General features: G+C 37.2%; 2 protein-coding genes across 4 annotated transcripts in view; one reads left to right on the top strand and one right to left on the bottom strand.

The window, feature by feature from the left end:
* Positions 1-391: 391 nt before the first annotated feature.
* Positions 392-20839, bottom strand: TIGD4 (tigger transposable element derived 4). Of its 3 annotated transcripts, none has more exons than XR_009701128.1 (2): positions 20735-20839; positions 392-477 (listed from the first exon to the last, which is right to left on the bottom strand). XR_009701128.1 is itself a non-coding variant. In XM_061192519.1 (2 exons), exon 2 carries the CDS (start codon positions 12050-12052, stop codon positions 10514-10516), a length of 1539 nt encoding a protein of 512 aa, XP_061048502.1. In that variant the 5' UTR covers positions 12053-12588; positions 20735-20839; the 3' UTR covers positions 10500-10513. The 3 variants fall into 3 exon arrangements, 2 of the variants coding, with proteins under 2 accessions (XP_061048502.1, XP_061048501.1); XM_061192519.1 differs by lacking the exon at positions 392-477 and adding an exon at positions 10500-12588; XM_061192518.1 differs by lacking the exons at positions 392-477; positions 20735-20839 and adding exons at positions 10500-12594; positions 12768-12815.
* Positions 20256-20954, top strand: part of ARFIP1 (ADP ribosylation factor interacting protein 1) — a 127556-nt gene continuing 126857 nt past the window's right edge. Inside the window, exon 1 of the mRNA XM_061192524.1 lies at positions 20256-20430. The gene's annotated coding sequence lies outside the window, so the exon portion shown is untranslated. The remainder of the gene's footprint in view (positions 20431-20954) is intronic.

The following is a 20954-nucleotide window of genomic DNA, read 5'->3' as shown; positions in this document are numbered from 1 at the left end:
TAGGGCTTCCCTGGTGGCGCAGTGGTTGAGAACCTGCCTGCCAATGCAGGGGACACGGGTTCGAGCCCTGGTCTGGGAAGATCCCACATGCCGCGGAGCAACTAGGCCCGTGAGCCACAACTACTGAGCCTGCGCGTCTGGAGCCTCTGCTCCGCAACAAGAGAGGCCGCGATAGTGAGAGGCCCGCGCACCGCGATGAAGAGTGGCCCCCGCTTGCCACAACTAGAGAAAGCCCTCGCACAGAAACGAAGACCCAACACAGCCAAAAATAAATAAATAAATAAATAAATTTTAAAATATATATTCTATCTTTTATGTTAAGGATAGCTGCAGAATATGATTAAAACACCAAAGATCCAAAATTAAAAATTAGAGAACGAACCTTATCTGTTGTGCTTTCCATCTCCTAAAATATACTTTTATTATTCCTTCTTGAGCCCCAGCCTGTTATATAGACCAACACATCTTGTGACTATACTAGATAAGAAAAAAAATAAAGGAGGGGAAAATCATTTATTAGAGAATCATTTGTTTTTAAACATTAATTTTGCCTTTTGTCATGTTGTTTTTTTCCCTCCTCAAGTGTTTTCAGATCCTCCTTTTGAGGCTTGAATCTTAAAAGACATAGCTTTCAGATGGATCATTTACTTTTTTTCCCAATAGTATTGAGGATGTTTTATTCCAAGAAGGATGTTCATTCCCAGTGAGACCATTTGAGAGCACTGGCCTAACATAATTCAAGCTACCCCCGATAAACCACACCTCAAAACAGAGAATTAGGAGAACCCTGGTTATTATTTAACCTGTGGTTCCTAATTACACACAATAGTCGTAATATTTATAGAGGAGTGGCAGAAAGGGAATCAAGAATGTTAATATGTGGGGTGGGGAGGGACAGACTGGGAGTTTGGGGTGAGCAGATGCAAACTATTACATATAGGATGGATAAACAACAAGGCCCTACTGTACAGCACAGGGAACTATATTCAATATCCTGTGATAAACCATAATGGAAAAGAATATTTTTAAAATGTATATATATGTATAACTGAATCAATTTGCTGTACAGCAGAAATTAATACATTATAAATCACTACTTCAATTTTTAAAAAAAATGTTAACATGAGACTGTTGAAATCTATTTTAATGTCTTGTAAAGATGTACGTCTTACAGCATGACCTTATCTATTTGTTCCATAGACACATTCTTTCCTTCCAGGTTATAATTTATCTTAACATAAAGGAAATGGTTTCAGCACTGGGAGAGTATGTTGGGAGGAGGGGGGACAGTTTACAGGGATCTTAAATGAGCTCCGTTTAGGTCCTATTTCAGGAATGGGAAGATTTCTCTTCCTCATCCCCGCTGCCATCTCGGAGGCATCCAAGGTCCACCTGCCCTTCTCTTGGGCAGTTGAAAGGCAGGCTGCTCACATGGGGAAGTGGACAAGATCTGCCAAGGTCTTGGGGCTAAGACTGGAACCACTTCTGCAAGATGGTCACCAAAGTACTGGCTGCTGTGGAAGAAGGATTCCCCTGGATGCCCTGAGGAGGGAGGGGCAATGGACACTGCCCATCCCAGGGGGCACTGGGCCATCTGCAAAGTCAACTCAGCTCCGGTAGTTATTTGACCTTCAAACAATGTCCATCTCAGTGACCCTGGCTATAATCTTCCTCATTCCTGTGTGGCTCTCAGGGCCTTTCTTTTCTCCCCACACCTGGAGGAAATTTTTTTTCATCTTGAGAGGAGCCTCCACTTTTCTCAAACTCTCCTTTCTAATGCTTTGCCTATGTTCTGAGTCAGGCTTTGGAAAACAAAGATGGGAAGACTTCTCCTTTTCCTCTTCTATTTTTTTTTTGTTTGTTTGTTTTGGTAAATAAGAGAGCGAATGCTTACCCTGTCCTGACTATAGGCCAGTCCCTGCAGGCCTGGCCTCTACCTCCTCATCCCACTTTTCGTCACTTGAGATGCTTTCTTCCAGTGCTTTAACCCATTCAGTCTCCTTCCCTCCGAGAACCTTTGCCTAGAACGTCTTCTCCTTTCATCTCCTTTGCCTCATTGACCCTTATTTATCAGTCAAATCTCAGATCTCAGCTCCCGACACTTCTTTCCTGACCTTGAGATTAGGTCAGGTTCCCATATTATATGGTTTTATAGAAGCAGGTACTATTCCTTCAGATATTTCAGCATGGTCGTAATTTTATATTTGTTCGTGTCATTATTGAGTACCGTCTGCCTCCGCCACTAGCCTGTCAATTCCATCACGGCGGGGACTTTTTTTTTCACTCTCACCGTTCAACCCGCAGTCCCTCACATAATGAGTGTGATAGGCTCTTATGGAATAACCAGCCATTTTTTTTCTTCACTATAATCTTCTGGAGTCACTAGGCTTGAATCAAGTCTATCTGGAAAATTCTCCGAGCAATAAAATCAATTAGGCAATATCAATCTGGACTTCCTAGGATTTTGTATTATTTCTCTAACAGAATAACTGAATATGGCAGATAATGATCAAATGTAGGGAAAGAAAAAAGACAAAGTTGAAATTCCACAGCCTAAGTGGATGTTGTAATAGGTTATTAGCCTTGTAGTAGACTTAAACTGTACAACTACAATTCAGGAATGCAAAAATATACTTTTTTTTTTTACAAAATTAAACTTTACAGGACTTCCCTGCTGGCGCAGTGGTTAAGAATCCGCCTGTCAATGCAGGGGACACAGGTTCAAGCCCTGGTACGGGAAGATCCCACATGCTGCGGAGCAAATAAGCCCGTGCGCCACATCTACTGAGCCTGCGCTCTAGAGCCTGTGACAAGAGAAGCCAACGCAATGAGAAGCCGATGCACTGCAATGAAGAGTAGCCCCCAATCGCCACAACTAGAGAAAGCCTGCGCGCAGCAACGAAGACCCAACGCAGACAAAAATAAATAAAAAATTTTTTTAAAAAGTTAAACTTTACTTGTCCACAAGCCCCCATTTCCATTTAGCAGCAGAAAAACAACAATCTTTCCACTTAAATATTAATTGTCTTCTGGTTTAAAATTTAATTTCATTTTAGAAATTACTCAGACATTGTAGGATTTAAACTCTTCAGCATGACCTCTCAGTGCAGGTGCAGGAACTTGTTATAAATAGAAAAGACATTACAAAAGAGTAAACTAGTCAGCATAGGGTGATAACTTTCCCTTTAGGAAAACAGGATTAGATCCTTGCCTCTACCACACACAGGATAAATCCAAATGTGAAAACAAAGCTTGTAAGCTACTAGAAGAAAATCCAGAGGACTATTTCACAGCCTTGAAGTAGGGACAAGAAAAATAAAATAATTAGTATAAATTTAAAAACACAGAGATTAAGTGATCCCAATTTTAAATAATGAAATGATCTGACTAAAAACCATACTTGAATTAATAAGAAACTTTGATGATGTGACTAGATATAAAATAGTCAAAAATCATTCACTATTCTTTATACTAGTAATAATCAGAGAATTAAAAATTAAAAAACTATTCCATTCACAGTTGCAACCAAACTATAAAATATTTAGGAATAAATTAAGAAAATAAAGGATATATATGGTAATCTGAAGCAAACATCATATTATGTAAATTGGTAGATATTTGTATTGTATATACTTTCCCATACTTTTAAATTAAAAATTAGAGTATGTCAAATTAATGATTGTTCTCTTGTGATATTGTATATGAGTCTTCTTTTACCAAGTTTATTGTTGGGTGACTTTACAACAATTAAAATGGTTGCAGTGCATAGGTCTGAGTTTTTTGGTGTTATTTGCTTTATTTTCTTTCTTACTTTTTTGGTAACTAATTTGTTTGGTTTAATTTTACTTGGGAATTAACTGTTCATTGCAATAAACAGTATGAAATTCTCATAGATATATAGAGTGTAGGGGTGGGGCAAATATCTCTCTGCAAACCACTCCAAGTGTTGAGAGATGCAATTCTGGATCTTTTTTTGGGAGCAGTTGTGCTCAGTGGGGCAGGTAATAACATGAAAATTACTCTTATCTCTGCGCTGTTATCTATTTTGCAATATAGAAAATAACGCGTGGCACCAGCCAGCAATGCTGGTGTGACTTTGCATTAACAACAGGAGAGTTTAGTGGCATACAAAGAGGAAGTTAGGGGAAAACAAAACAAAACAAAACGTGGTGTTTATTCCTAATACAGGAAACAAGACTATCTGTAACGTCATTGAGTTCCCCAATTGAGCAAATATTTAATCATACCAACAACCTGCCTATATTTAATAGGTACTATTGGAAGGATATAAAGGGATTATATGAGTCCACCTTTAAAAAGCAAAACATGATGTTGTTGGGATTTGATGACTCAGAAAAAATAAGTAAAAGTGGAGTGAAATGGGGCTCCTATTCTTCTGATTTTTCTCCCTGACACATTGGCTAAGAGTTTTCCTATCAAGGAAGCTGACTTCTTTGGACTTGTATTGGGCTAATGTGCGAAGGTGAACATGTAATTTATAGTACCTTAAACCAGCAAGTCTAGTTTTTCACCAATTCGATACTATGTATAGTTTCTGTTTTACTTGGCAAGGAATTTCCTAGCCTTGTGGTAACGGTAAGATGTTAAAAAGGAGAATCAGAAGGAGATTTTAGTTCCAGAATTTGCAAGTTGAATTTAGAAAATATCCACTTCAGTTCAAGCAAGGAAATTTGCATATACACACGAGTAAAAGAAATTTTAAAAAAGTTTAGACCTTGATGTTTCATCAATGTAAACATATATGTAATCAATTTTCTTAAAAACCTTCAAATAGTTTTCGGTTTTTTGTTTTTGCTTTAAGCTGTTATAGGACTGCAATCTGCTATCTGCGTTCTGAAACATGAAAAGCTCTGAAAACCTTTTTGTAACCTGTGTGGTGGTAAAAGCTGACCTGACATGAACTTATTTGGCAGTAAAAACTACAAAGCTACTAAGCTATTTATAATTTTTACATATCTGACTTCATGTGAATATGATTCACCGCAAAATTATTGTTTGGGGATGCTGCCATAGTATTCCCAGGGGGTGTTATATAATATGAAGTATATGCATTATTATCTTTTTCAAATCTGAGAAATTCTTAATTCTGAAACATATATGCCCCCAAGGTTTTGGATAAGGAACTATGGTCCTGTATACACTGCAACAAATATTCTTAATATCTTTGTTTTGTTAGGATGAATTTATATCATGCACAACATATTTCTAAGTCAGGTCTTCTGGGTTTAAATCCTTGTTTTGTTATTTATTAGCTGTAGCTGTACTTAAATTTTCTCAGTGGTAAAGTGGAAATGATAATAATTGTAGGTATTCTGAGGATTAATTGAGACAACATATGCAAAATACTTAGAACAGTTGGGTAATTAGTAAGCATTTAATACATGTCAGCTATAATTTTAACAGAGTGTACCAATTTATATTTCCAACAACAGTGCACCCATTTTTCTGTGCTCTTGTCTACATTTGGTATTATCCTTCTTTATAATATTTTCTAATGTGCTAGGCCCTCCCCCAAAAGACATTCCATTTTTGCTTGCATTTCTTTGATTTCTAGTGATGTTGAAAATATTTTCATACTTTATTAGTATTTTAATACTCAACTACTTTTCTTGAGTATCATACTTTTTAAAAGATCTCTGTTGAAGTAATATTAAAATATTTACATTTACCTATATTTTTCTTAGTGTTTGCAAGTTTCTTTCCTCTCTTCCTTTCTCTTTTTCTTTTTCCTTTCCTCTCCTCCTTCCTTTCTTCCTTTTTTGCTTTCTTTCCTTCTTTTCTTCCTTTTAAGAGTTTAATCCTTCTAGGATTCATTTTGAACATGACTTTAAAAAATCCTATATTGTTAACCAGTTGCCCCAGTGCCAGTTACTTAATAATCCATCTTTTTCACCACTGATTAAAAACTATTTTTATCATATGCAAATTCTTTGTCTTTTTCTAGACAGCATACATTATTCCTTTGATTGACCTATTAATTCCCTTGCCAACACTATATCATTTAAACTTCTGCTATAGGTCAAATACTACCTATTTTTATTTTTCAAGAATTCCTTAGATATTGATACATTTTTATTCTTCCAGATAAAAATCAGAATTATTTTGCAAAATTTTCAGCAAACCTGCATTGGGATTTTGTTTGAAATTAACTTGGAGGAAACGGACATATTTCAAAGTTGAGTCTTTCCATTTGTTCAAGGACATGAAATATGTTCCCATTTATTTTTAAAGTTTCATAAACTTTAAAGTCTTTGCTAATAGCTACAGCTAATTAACAAGTTCTGAAATATGCATGCATTTTTAGTTTATAGCAAATTGAAAACTAAATTAATATGTGAGAACAGTTAACCCTTGAACAACTTGTGGGTTAGGGGCACTGACCCTCCAGGTAGTTGAAAATATGTGTATAACTTTACAGTCTGCTCCCTGTATCCACGCATTCAACCAACTGGGGGCCAGTGTAGTCCTGTAGTATGTATTTAGTGAAAGAAATGCACATCTAAGTGGACCCTTGCAATTCAAAGCTGTGTTTTTCAAGGGTCAACTGTACCTTCATCGGTACGAGGTAGTTGTTATGGACAGAATGAATGACTCAGAATTCATATGTTGAAGCCCTAACTCCCCAGTGTGATGGTACTTGGAGATGGAGCTTTAAGAAGGTAATTAGGGTTAGATGAGGTCATGAAGATGGGGTCCTCGCGATGGGATAGTGCTCTTATAAGAGACACCAGAGAGCTAGCACTTGCTCTCTCTCTCCCTGTGCTGGCACAAAGAAGAGGTCACATGAGCATCAGTAAGAAGACAACTGTCTGCAACCCAAGGCAAGAGCCCTCACCATAAACTGACCAGCTGGCACCCTGATTTCAAGACTTCCAGACTCTAGAACGGTGAGAAAATAAATTTCTGTTGTTTAAGCCACCCAGTCAATGGTATTTTGTTATGGCAACCCAAGCAGATTACACTAGTAGTGTGTATATTAGTATTCCCCCCGACTCGGGGTTACCCTCAGCTACACAAGTTAATCACAGGCCAAGGAAATAGTACAATCAAATCAGCTAGCATGGTGACTACTTTCTAAGTAGCGTGGAAGGGGCTAATTAGAAAGGCTACTTCACAATGAGTACTTATTTTATTGAATTGCTTTCTGTGAGGATCAGTTTTTTAAAAATGAAGGTTTAAGTTGCCTTATTCCCTCATTCAAAAAGGAAATAATTTTTTTATTTCTACAGATGAATTGCATATTTCTAGAAGTGTTGGCTTTCCTATTTTACTGCACAGAAGAATCTCAATGAGAAAACTGTCAGTGGTGTTTAGCGACCACAATATTAATACTTGAGCATATCTGGGAGTAGTAACATAGAGGCACCTTTCTGGTCATTCTCTATAGTTCTGGAACACTTCAGAGTTTGCTAAAGGCATTCACATGCAAATTTTTCTTTCATCTTCAAAATAAATTCAAATGAAGTGTCAGTCTCATTTTATGGATGGAGGAAACTGAGATTCAGAGAAATGAAATGTCTTTTGCAAGGTAGCATAGAACTAGGGCCAGATTTAATATATTCCAGTGAATGAAATGTTTTCTGAGAACTTAATTGTATGCATATCGTGGCCCCTAACCTAGGCCTTTCTCTCATGGGATCTCCTCTCAGCAGCTAGGGTAGCTCTCTGGCTGCCTTATACCATGCTGTCCTCAGCCCAAGTAGCTTTTAGCGCCCCCAAAGATCCAGCCCACCACTGGACTCTGAACCTCTGGGCAGATGTGTGGTGTCGTCTTTCCTAGAGGCAAACCTCTATTTGCCTGTCTCTACCATGCCCCAGTGATTGAGAGGGCTTCTCTTGACATCTGAGGTGTTTGCGTGGCAAGCTCTCCTTCGACTCTTCCTCTCCTACTTTACTCCCCCTTCCAATTATTCTGCTTTGTATACACTAAGAGGGAGGTTTAACATTTGATATTAGGTCCAAATAAGAAGCCAGGCAAGTAACATGTAACCCACAGGCCTTGATTTACTCATTGTCCTACTTTATCCTGAACCAAACCTCTTACTAGTGGAGTGAAGCAATGTCTCAAATTCAATACAAGATTTGTTGCTTGATGAAGTAGAAACAGGCAAAAACATTGTTGAAACAGTAGGAATTTATAAGGAAGAATAATGCCACATTTAATTGAAAAACGAGTGAATTGTAAATCAAGTTCTTCTTTGAAAAGACAAGTGACATTTAGTCCCAAATTTGTATTGACTGTGTATAGAGAAGATAAATCAGGAGTGAGGCAGGCAGTACTGACTGTCTTAGGAAAAGTGACTTTTTAAAATTTTTGTTCTGAGAATGATTTAAATCTATATATCTTGTAAACTGCACAGAAGCATGCACATCATCAACAACTTAAAAGTTTATCTTTGAATTTAAATCTGCAGACATCTTTTGCTTATTCTTTATAGGAGCCTTGTCTTATTTTATCACCTTTAGATTTATTATGCCCCAGAAGTAAAAAATGGATGATGTCATACAGAGGAAAAAAGAGTAGGTACTTTCAACACTTTGGGAATATTAAAGTTGTTCTAAATATTTTCATTAGAACTCCACTGGAACCTCTGTGTTAAAGTGGTACAGAATTACCAAATCAAAAGGTCCTGGTATTTCGTTAGCAACAATGTTCTCAGGAGAGATGTTAATGAATACAGCTATCAGCAAAGATCCAGGCAGGGTATTTTCTGAAATACGTTGACCTCTGGGCCCTAAACTCAAGGGAAAAAACAACAGAATTTTCTTTTATAGAGTATAGAAAAGAAGTATTGTGGTATATAGTTAGAAGAACACAGGACGAGGTGACGGGGAACTACTTCTTTTTAGTTTTGGTCCTGAGATTTTAACCAAGTCATCTTTCCAGGTTTTAATTTCCTCATCTGTAAAAATGGAGATAATAATTCTTATGTCATAAAATATCTGCAATGATTAAATAAAATATTTGATATCAAAATGGTATGAAGTGGAGAAAGAAAGAGAAAAAATTTATTGAGGGCTCAGTTCCACCACTTTAAAATTTTAAATCAAATCATTAATAAAAATGCTTTCAATTAAATTTAAATAATCCGTATCTCACTCTAAAAGAAACTTTCTTAATATTAATATATTTTTAAGGCTTACTGTCACTAAATCTCAAAAGCAAAGTAAATCAACAGTGGAAAATAAAAATAGTTTCTATAAATATTTCCTTCCAAATGTGTCTTGTGTTGGCAGATTAATGATAATTCAGAATAAAAATCATCTGTATAATGCTTTATACTTTTTCAAAATACTTTTCAAAGGGAACACTAAATTAGATGTAATAAGTTAAATAAACGTAGTATTTAAAATTTAACAACAGAGAAGTCTGACACATTGTTATATTATTCTATTGGTTAAAGACTATTTTATGGATGGAATATAAATAATTTCATACAACATTTTAAAACATTCTGAAGACAAAACTTCCCCAAACAGAAAGTTAATCCAAAATGTTTCCCACTGGATTTGGAAAAAAAAAAAAAAAAAATCAGAATATGCTGAAAGAACAATCAGTTTTTCCTGAAGATAAAATTCAGTAAAATCAAAAAAATTCAACATTACAGATTAAAAGTTTCAGCTCTTAAAATCGGAAAACTATCTAAGAACTACATAAGACATTTTCTTTTTTAGTAACTGCATATGTATATTCATATTTACTTTTTAAGAGTAATCTTATTAAAATATAAATATCGTAAGAGTTTAACACATGTTTCAATAATGTACTTTTCTATTAAGCACACACATATACATACAAATATTTAGGAAGAACCCATATCACCTTCTGGTTATAGATGATTAAAAGAAATCTGATAAGGTCATAGTCTTTTATTTGATCTTATATAGAAACAGCTTGAAAGTTAGATACATTTTTAATCATATTGGTATATAATTGGGTCAGATTTTATTTTCAGTAATCTTTCATAGTTTTTATTAGGACGATTAGCTAGTTATGAGAAAAATAATTTAAAATTAACACTCGATACTTAAGTCTAATTAGAATATATATGTTTATAAAACTAAATATCTAACCAATAGATAGATATTTTGTTTCTTAGATGAGGTAGATAAATTAAAATATCCTAGAACATGATCTGAACTTAAAAAAAGACAGAAAATAGCAATCACCAATTCAACCTGTATGAATCAAACAGCTGGAGAGTTCTTTTTATTTTTGACATATATGCCATATGTTTCAAGTACAAGGCCTCTGAAATTCATTTTCTGCTCCCCAAAACCTTACTAAATTGAAATTCATATTTTTCATTTACTTACTCATTATTTAATCTACCTAGGGAACTTCACTCTTCAGACTAAAGACATTTGCAATTAAACCAAAGATTACTAGTTTTTCATTTTTTAGGTTTAAGTAGTATTTTCCCTTTACATACCTTAAATAGTAAAATGTATTACAAAAAGCTATTATCTTCAGATGTTGTACAATAAATAATTACTTAGGTGATAAAGAGTTAATAAAAATTTCAAGGTCTGCTAAAGAATTGTGAAGCTCATCATTCATATCTTGACTTCTAAGAAAACTTTTCAGAGTATCTAAAGCGGTTATTGCCACATTTTTTGATGGTAAAGGGAGTTCGGTTCCCAGAGATCCACCATCATCCTCTTCGTCAGAAGTATAAAATCCAGTTTCATCCGATTTACTTTCTTTGGTCCATACAGCATCACCACTTGGTGCTGCTTCACATGTCTCTAAATCATCATCCAGGGCAGCATACTCTTCTATGGATAAGCCTTCAGGAAATTCCACTCCTGCCGCCTGGGCATGGGCAACCAAATCAAGACCAGTGTCCATCTCTGCATTTGTCTTGTCACTTTCTCCCTTTTGAGATTTGAATCCTGCCTCTTCATAGCTCTTAACAATAGTCTCTGGGGTGACAGCCCTCCAACAGAGATGCAATGTATCAACTGCATCTAGCAGGGAAAACATAAATTCTTTGCTGCCTTCAACAGAGCTTAAAAATTTCTTAATGAGACAATGTCGATATTTGATTTTAAGGCTTTTAATAACACCTTGTTTCATAGCTATAAGTTTGGAAGATAAACATGATGGAAAGAATGCTAACTCAATGGATTTTAGGTTTTTTACCTCTGGATGTGCAGGAAACGATTCAACAAAAATCACCACTCTTCTTTGCTGGGCTTGAAATTTCTCATCAAGCTTCCGCATCCATTGTTCAAATACAACTGAGGTCATCCGTGCCATTTTGTTAGCTTCATAATATACAGGCAATGATTTTATGCCTTTGAAACAATGTGGATTTCTGTTCTTTCCAATGATAAGCAAAGGAAGTTTCTCTGAGCCGTCCATGTTTGTCCCAACCACCAGAGTTATTCTGTCTTTGCATAACTTGCCAATTGAGCATGTTTCTCCTTTAAATGCAAATGTATTTGTAGGCAACATTCGATAAAGCAGCCCAGTCTCTTTTACATTAAAAACATTTTTAGGATGATAATCATTTAAATAATAAGGAAGTATGTTTTGGTGCCAGACATCTGAAGGGTCTACTGATACACCTGTAGCTTCTACAGGTTGAGCTCTGAATACTAAACCATACCTGGATTTAAAGCGATCCAGCCAACCATTGCTGCACTTAAAATCATTATGTCCCAGTTTCTGGGCAAAATCATTAGCTTTTAGACGCAACATTGGACCATTAACTGGTACATTCAGACACTGGGCGATTCGATACCACCTCATTAGTGCCTCTTCCAGATCTGTGTAAAAAGCAGTTCTCAGTCTTTTTCTCTTTGGATCAAATCTCAGAGATTCAAAGGCTTCTAGAACCTTGTCTTTATTCTTCATAATAGAAGACAATGAATTTTTCTTTATTCCATATTCAGCTGCAATCTCTGCTTTTTTCTTACCACTTTCTACTGCATTTATGATGTCGATCTTTTCTTCAATGGATAGACTTTTCTTTTTCTTCACAGTTACGGGCAGAGTTGAGGCATCCACAGGAGCCTCTGCCATCTCACCCTGTGCTTATGTAGAGATGTCTTCTCTTTCTGGGTCTGTTTCTTGATGAAAATTTATTTTCCAGTATGATATAAGTTGCTGCTTTCTATTCCACTTCATATGTTAAAAGTTGGTAAGTGTCTAATAGTCGTATTCCTCAGAAAATGGATGAGTAAATAATTTCTTCAAAGGATCTGAATAAGAAAAATGTTATCTGCAGCTAGAATATTTTAGAAGAGAAACTTCCTCCCCAGGACCTTGTGTAGCTCAGTTTATAGTTTATTCGGAGTTCCAGAAGTCAAGCTAAAATAGAAATCTCATTATGTCAAACCTGTCCAGTCCTGCTGATGTATTTTTGGAACTTCAATCCTTTAAGATGATCCATTTTATCCATGCGTGCATTCAACCTCCTCTTAATTCTCCACAGAAGGCCTCAGAGATAAGACGAAAAGCATCCAGTAATTTCATGCAAAATGTTACCGATTAATTTCCAAGTCTCTTTAGGATGGAGAAGAAAATGGTAGAACCCTTCTAGGACTTGACGATGTCCTCTATCTCTTGAAATATTAAAAAAACAAAACAAAACAAAAAAACACAATTTTAACAATGATATGTCAACTGAATATCAAAAAATATTTATACTAATTAGTTATGCTTTTAATAATAATGAAAAGAATGGGAACATATTTCTAAAAATACAATAACTAAAGCTTCCAGGAGAAATGCTTACCTCCTAAATAGTGCCTCTGTGAAAAGCTCTCTAGCTCTGCTCTGAGCCTTTGAATTCTCACTTGCCTTTGAATGTTTTGTAATATATACTTCTGAAATAAATCAGACAAATTTAATCTGTTTTGAAAATGTGAGCTTACCAAAATTAAAGAACTAAAAATGATGCTGGATAGATCTTTGGTGGCTATTTTTTCCATGAAGTCACAAACTGTCCCCTCTGACTTCTCTAAAAGAAAAACACAGTCAGACAGTGGTCACAAGGTCCAACTTTTAATAGCACATGGGAGACAGTGCCTCTTTTATAGGAGTCTGGTACAAAATGCTTCACTAAAAATCAAATCAAGGGATTCCATTACAAATTTTAAAAATCGAAATCTTATTCTATCTAAATGCTTAAAAATCTAGTAACTTTTTTTTTTTCTAGTAACTTTTTATCAATTTGACACATTAGCTGGATGCACAAAGGCCAAAAATACTTGACAAAATGCATAGGAATAAATAAATTATTGAGAAGATATAATGCAGAAAAAGACCTAGACGAAGAGTTAGCAGGAGAGTGACCATGGTCTTAACCTCGCAGAACTTCCACTTCTTTATCTGTAAAATAAAGGGCTTATCATAGTGTAAGGAGATGGGCTTTGGTGCCAGACACACCCGAATTGACAAGTGACTCTGTCATTTAGTACTTAATGTGATCCTGGGTAGTTTATTTAACCATCTGAAGCCTTGGCACCTTATTTGTAAAATAAGGGTAACTACAGCACGTACCTCGTGGGGTAATTGCACATTCAGTGAGACGGTGTAAAGCACTTAGCACAGTATTTTGCACCTTACAGAGTGTTCAATAAATGTTTGATGATCTCATCATCATTGTCTTCTCTCTAATGTTCCTTTCAGCTGTGTCAATCTATAAAATTCAGAGATTTAATGAAATCGTACTTCAAACAGAAGCAAGAATCCCACTTAAGACATATACTGAAAGCAGAGCTCTTCTTAAGCCAAATAGTACTGTGAGAACAGTCACAGGGCCCCAGGTGGGCTCGCCTCTACTTTCCCAGGTAGCATCTCCCCTACCGGAAACCACAGGCTTTGGGCCTCCTGCAGGCCAAGGAAACAAGCTAATTTGATGAACCCGTGTTACTTCCATGTGAGAGTGTGGGCACTCCATTCCTCTAATTTTTCTCTGTCCTCCGAGGTTTCAAGATGACACATGCATTTTTTTTTTGCACAAAACTTTGTTAAAATTCCTCTGCCTTTGTCGTCAAAATCAAAGAAGTAATTTTTATTATAGGAAATATAACCAGTAAAGAAGTTTTCATTGTTGCTGTTATTGCAAAAAAAAGTCTTAAAAATAATTATGAGAGCCTAGAGTGTTAGTTTCTAAACTGCTTTACTTCCTGTATTCCAAACAACGCAGGAGGGAGGTAAAAGTGGATTTCAAAGCTCATGCAGTTATAATGTGGTTGAATGCAGTCCAGAATCCAGGCTTTCTAATGTCAAGTCTACATTCTTTTCACTATATTACAGTGTCCTTGAATTACATGGTGTGGCTCCTCTAACAGGGGCACATTCTATGCCCCCAGCGCCAAGCCAACTCAGCATTTCCAATGCCTATCCAAACCTATCCCCACCCCAAAAGGCAATATCAGGCCTCCATAGGAGAATAGCCATTATGAATTCTGTGGACACAAATAGCAACCACATTCCATATCCAACTGTTAGGGTGGTCTGACCTTTCTAAGTAAATAAGATTTGACCATTCAACTAAAAAAAAAAAAATCTTACTCATACATGGGAACTCCCTGTATATTTTTCTGCAATTTCCTATAAATCTACCATTATTTCAAAATAAAAAATTAAAAATATCTTGCTCTCATTAGGAAGATAACCAATCTTCAGAAATTTAGGTAGCAAGAACCAATTTCTTAAGAAAAATCAAGCAAAACTACTCTCCAAAAGAAAGAGGGAATCTCTTTCTTCTTTCTGTTCTTTCCTTTCTTCCTCTTTTCTTCTTTCCTTCCTTTTTCCCTTCTGCCTTATTTCATTTGTCAGAAATAAACCCTATCATCTCAAATAACAAGGATTACAGAAAAGTGACTTGAATTTTCTCGCTTACCCCATCCCAAATAAAGCAATGTAATATACACAATCAGAGATCACTGATTATCTTGATCAAATTGAAAATAGTGATATGTTTATTTAGGAAGATAGTTTTTTTCTGAAGTTAACAGTATATATTTCCTTCTTGAACAGTAGTCAAAGCTACAATTTTCCAAGGTAAGATGCAATATATCTTTATTCCTGAAACAACCACACTTCTAATGACAAACCAGACATGCTAAACTTTTTCCCTAGCAAAGAATAAGGCACCAATACTGCCTAATCAATGAAGCTGACATTTCCCATTCTCCCACAGTACAAATGGCTGGGATATTTTTTTGCAGGGAGTGATGGCAGCAGCTAATATTTCTTAGAATATTCATTCTCTCAATTAATTAATCATTCTCTCAATTAATCATTCTACCCCTTGAAAATATGACAAGAGAAATGCTGTACTACATGTTAGGAACTACCTTCTCTATGTCAACAGTAAAGCTAACTAACGACTAAGAACAGGCAATTCACTAAAAAAGACTTACCAACTGAATTCCAAATAAAGAAAACAATTGTCAGTTCTACTGGTAATAAGAGAAATGTAAATCTTCCTTCAAAACAGGAGATACCTTTTTGTTTTTGTTTTTATTTACCAGAACAGCAGTATCTAGTGTTTGCCAGGATGCAGTAACATAGTTTGCTAGGAGCCTATGTTAAATAAATTGGTACAAAGCTTATGGAGGGCAAATTAGCAATACAGTACAAAAACCTTAAAAAAGGGGCTTCCCTGGGGGCGCAGTGGTTAAGAATCTGCCTGCCAATGCAAGGGACACGGGTTCGAGCCCTGGTCCGGGAAGATCCCACATTCTGCGGAGCAACTAAGCCCGTGCGCCACAACTACTGAGCCTGCACTCTACAGCCTGTGAGCCACAACTACTGAAGTCTGCACACCTAGAGTCCGTGCTCCACCGCAAGAGAAGCCACTGCAACGAGAAGCCCATGCACTGATACGAAGAGTAGCCCCTGCTCGCCACAACTAGAGAAAGCCCACACGCAGCAACGAAGACCCAATGCAGCCAAAAATAAATAAATTAAAATAAATAAATTTTTTTTAAAAACCTTAAAAATGTGCATAAGTTTTATCCAGCAAGTCCATACCGAGGATTTTTATCCCCTCCCAAAAAAATTGCAGATGTAAAAATAATCTAGCTTACGAATATATTCATTTTCTATTGCTGTGTAACAAATTAACACACATTTAGTGGCTTAAAACAACACCCATTTATTATCTTACAGTCTGTAGCCAGAAGTCCAGGTGGGCTTAACTAAGTCCTCTGCTTCGGGTCTTACAGGGCAGAAATCAAGATGTCAGTCAGGCTGGGCTCTTATCTAGAGGCTGGAGGAGAATCTGTTTCCAAGTTCACTCAGGTTATTTGCAGAATTCAGCTTCTGTGGTTGTAGGGCTGAGGTCCCTGGGCTTTTTGTTGGCTGTGAGCAGAGACTGCTCTCAGCTCTTGGAAGCCTCCCTCAGGTACTTGCCTGTGGCCCTCTTTATTTCAGCAACAGAGAACCTTCCTCATGCCAAATCTCTTTCATGCTTCAAACCTCTCTGGTTTCCTCTGCTGCCACCAGCAGGAGAAAATGCTCTGCTTTTAAAAGTTTCATGTAACCTAATTAAACTTAAAAGCTTTTGGACAGCAAAGGAAACCATACACGGAATGAAAAGACAACTTACTGAATGGGAGGAAATATTTGCAAATGATGTGACCGAGAAGGGGTTAATATCCAAAATATATAAACAGCCCATTAACTCAATATCAAAAAACAAACAACCCAATTAGGAATAGGCAGAAGACCTAATTAGACATTTTTCCAAAGAAGATACGCAGATGGCCAACAGGCACATGAAAAGATGCTCAACATCACTAATACTCAGGGAAATGCAAATTAAAACCACAATGAGATATCACATCACACCTGTCAGAATGGCTACCATCAAAAATAATAAAAAATGTTGGCGAGGATGTGGAGAAAAGGGAACCTTTGTACACTGTTGGTGGGAACGTAAATTGGTGCAACCAATGTGGAAAACAGTATTGAGGTTCCTCAGAAAACTAGAAATAGAGCTATCATATGGCCCAGCAGTTCCAGTGCTGGATATATATCTGAAGAAAACAAAAACATTCATATGAAAAGATACACACACCCCAATGTTGATAGCAGCATTATTTACAATAGCCAGGATATGGAAGCAACCTAAGTGTCCATCAACAGGTGAATGGATAAAGATGTGGTATAAATATACAATGGAATATTACTCAGCCCTAAAAAAGAATGAAATTCTGCCATTTGCAATAATGTGGATGGACCTAGAGGGTATTATGCTTTGTGAAATAAGTCAGACAGAGAAAGACAAATAATCTATGATATCACTTTTATGTGGAATCCAAAAAATAAAACAAAGGAATGTATATAACAAAACAGAAACAGACTCACAGATATAGAGAACAAACTAGTGACTACCACTGAGAAGAGGGGAAGGAGGTGGGGCAAGATAGGGGTATGGGATTAAGAGATACAAACTACTATGTATGAAATAAATAATCAACAAGGATATATTGTACAGCACAGGGAAATGTAGCTATTATTTTGTAATAACTTTAAATGGAGTATAATCTATAGAAATATTGAATCACTATGTTGTACATATGAAACTAATATAATATTGTAAATCAACTATACTTCAATAAAATAAAATAAAATATAAGGCTCACGTAGTCAGTTTAGGACCACCCAAATTATCTTCCTTTTGAGTAACTCAAAGTCAACTGATTAGTAACCTCAATTACATCTGCAAAATTCCTTTTGTATGTAATATAATCATAGGAATGATATCCTATCATGTTCACAGAGGAGGGAATTATACAAGGTGAACGTCATTGGAAGTCATCTAAGAATTCAACCACACAAGACTGTTCCTCATATTGTTGTTTTATAATTATAGACAAAACTAAAAATAATCCAAATGTGTAACAAAAAGGATTAGATAAATAAATTAAGGAATATCTGTATGCTAAAATACTATTGAGTCACTGAAGGAGAATATTTAATGATATGATGGAAATTCCATATATTAAGTGGAAAAAGCAAAACACAAAACTGTATGCCAACAAATACAACATACACTGAAAGTTACATGAGGGCAAAGGCTCATGGCTATTCCTACAGTGCTTAGTGCCCAGGAAACAGTAGGTTCTTAATAACGATTTGTTAAATAAATGAAGAAAAAAATATTCACAGAAAAAAAAGATACTAACCAAGATGTTGAATGTTAACTCCAGAAAATGGAATTATGAATAGGTTTTTTTTCTTTTAGTTAAAACAGTTTCTACTCTTATGTTCTACTCATTCTACTATTCATGGGCTTGTTTAAATGTTCCATTAATCAGTACCCTCTAATAAAGGGTTTATTTCCAGAGAATTACACTGTGCAATCAGTAACTAAATATCTCTTCATGAAAAGGAAGCTGTCAATAAACAGTGATAAAATTACTGTGACACTACCAGAATTCCCCTAGAAAAGAAAAATAGCACCTTCTTCTTCCAAGGAAATAATATTGATAAGCAGAATACAGATTCAACATCTAAAGCAAAGAGAAAAGGTTGCATGCATATTTAATTCACTCAGAAAGGAAAAATAACAGTATCCTTTAACCCATTGTCTCCTTTCCTTCCCGGTCAATAAATAAAAGATAGGCTGCCACAGTTCCCCACAAGCCAAGTGAATAAATGGTACCCGATTTTTCTAAAGCTGAATAATAGCCAATAGCAGTGCAAAGGTAAATGAGTAGATAAGCCCCATGTCATAAGCATATGTGACAGGCAGCTATTCCCTTTTTGTCTTACTTCTCCAAACACAATGCCAATTAAAAGAAAAGTAGTAATCTTCTATTCTTCCTAAGGAGAATGGGCAGGCAGAATTCCCCAAGCTGTAGGGAGAGGGGGAGATAGAGACAGAGAGATAGAGAGAGACAAAAGAAAAGTCTCCATCTAAGCAAGGTTAGGTTTAAAACAGTCTTTGAGTTAGTATGAAAAATTTTCCCCAAACCCAAGAATAATGGCTACTACTTCCTTTCTCCCAAAGAAAGTGCATAGACTTTCACTGTTTTCCATCGCCAGCTGAAGTAGCTTCCGGTGTATCCTTCGAGCTTTCCTACCTTCTAATTTCCCTTGGGGTGGCAGAAGTCATAGAAAGAGTAATCCTGTGTATAGCCTTGCACAGCATAACACTATGTATAAGGACTAATAATGCACAATACCAGAATCGCACTGGACCAAAGAGTACCTAAAGTGATTCACAGCACCTTCACCAAGCAGAAGTTAGCATTAGTTCCAAGCAGTTCCAACTCCATCAGAATCTCTATCAAAACCAGCAGCTGAGAAGAAAACTATCCAGCTAAGGACAAATAACTAAAGCAAGTGTCCACCTTTCTAATATCAGAAATACCTCTGGGCCTAACAGTCTAATAGACAACTTTAGTTAAGTGTCCCGAAACTCAAGAGACAGCTAGCAGGAACCCTTACAGCACCAGCCAGCTCAAACAGTTACATACACATCTTTCAAGCACCACTGAGCACTGCTACGCAACTCTTCCTAATCACCCTTCTGAAACTCTAACCCTTGTACTGGGCTACTAAGTTCCATTCTGTTCCTATATAATAAGAGCAGTAATTATTCTAGATTGGAATCCTTTTCTTATAATTGAGAAGACTAACAGGATGGCTTTGAACAGGAAAATCCACAGTAAACTGCAGAACTGAAGTTAAATGAATCGGCATATATATTCACCCATTTAAGATAAGGGCCCTTTAACCAGAGATTTATGTTTTGGGATTTCATTACAGTTTTTGTCAGAGAAGGTGTCCTGGAGATTTCAGACAATAAATATTGTTATTTACTTTTGAAATATTCGTGGTGTCACGGGTATCTACTCTTCACATACATGGGAAAGATTATCTGTACAGGGATGTACAGTTCACTACGCTGAAACTCCCTACAAATTTGGAGAAGCAGAGTGCCTTCGGGCACTTAGTCATTAAAAATGTCTTGTCAACTAATGTGACAAGGCAGGTGAGAATTATGGTCTAAAGAGGGGTAGGTCCCACGGAGTGCACTTTTACCTTTGGCATTCCTGCAAGTGACATGGTGGTGAAAATGAGCACCCAAGCCTGTCAAAGTAAAAGCGGAGTCCGGAACCTTGAAGGGAGATGCGCTCGGCTGGATCACCGGTATGTACTGTATGTAACTGAGCTTCAGGTTTGTCTAGCACCACTGCAGAGCCATACGGTGCTGGGGACAGGGAGAATATCCGAAGTACAGATTGGGGCCTCCACTTAGGAAACTACAAAGGGATCTGAGAGAAGGACTGTTCGGCGGCTTCTGTAGACAGGGCAGTGATCTACTTAAGTAACGGGGCGAGCAAAGAAAGCAGAAATCAGTCCTCTGGATAAACAGGAGCAGGAAAGAACAGTATCATGGATCCACTGTCTGCGAGCGAGCAGAGCAGAAGGTGATCACAAAGATAGAGCAAATCATAAGAACTCAGGGATGCCGGGCGAGGGGGTCTGGTCTTCCTGAAGCGGGTGGGCGTGAGTGATGTGGCCAGAGGGTGGCTTTCCAGGCACTGGGGAAGGAGAGTGAGGCGCCCGCATCCCGTCTGCTCCCTAAACCCCGCATTCCCTCCACCCTCCCACCTCCCAGGGGGCTGGAATAACCTTCTACGTGCTCTCTGGCAGCTGAGAAAGAAGCTTGGCTCTCCTGTGATTGCGAGGCGGTGAGCTACGTCCACCTCCACCCTCCCGCCACCGGCTCACCGTCTGTTGGGGGGACGCCTAATACGTGAGGCTGGGGTGTGTGGGTGAGAAAAGGATGCCGAGGGCTCCTGGACCTCCGACCACTCAAGACCAGGCCGGCGCGCCCTTCGGCAAGCTCCCAGCTCCGGCAGGTGCATCTGGACCCGCGCTCACACCCCCCAGTGATCTAGCCGCAGCCAGAAAATTACCCGGGCAAAGGCGCCGGCTGAGTCCCGGATGT

The sequence above is a fragment of the Eubalaena glacialis genome, chromosome 5 (assembly GCF_028564815.1).
Source record: "Eubalaena glacialis isolate mEubGla1 chromosome 5, mEubGla1.1.hap2.+ XY, whole genome shotgun sequence".
In the NCBI taxonomy this organism is placed as follows: Eukaryota; Metazoa; Chordata; class Mammalia; order Artiodactyla; family Balaenidae; genus Eubalaena; species Eubalaena glacialis.
This window is presented reverse-complemented; position numbering and strand designations above follow the sequence as displayed.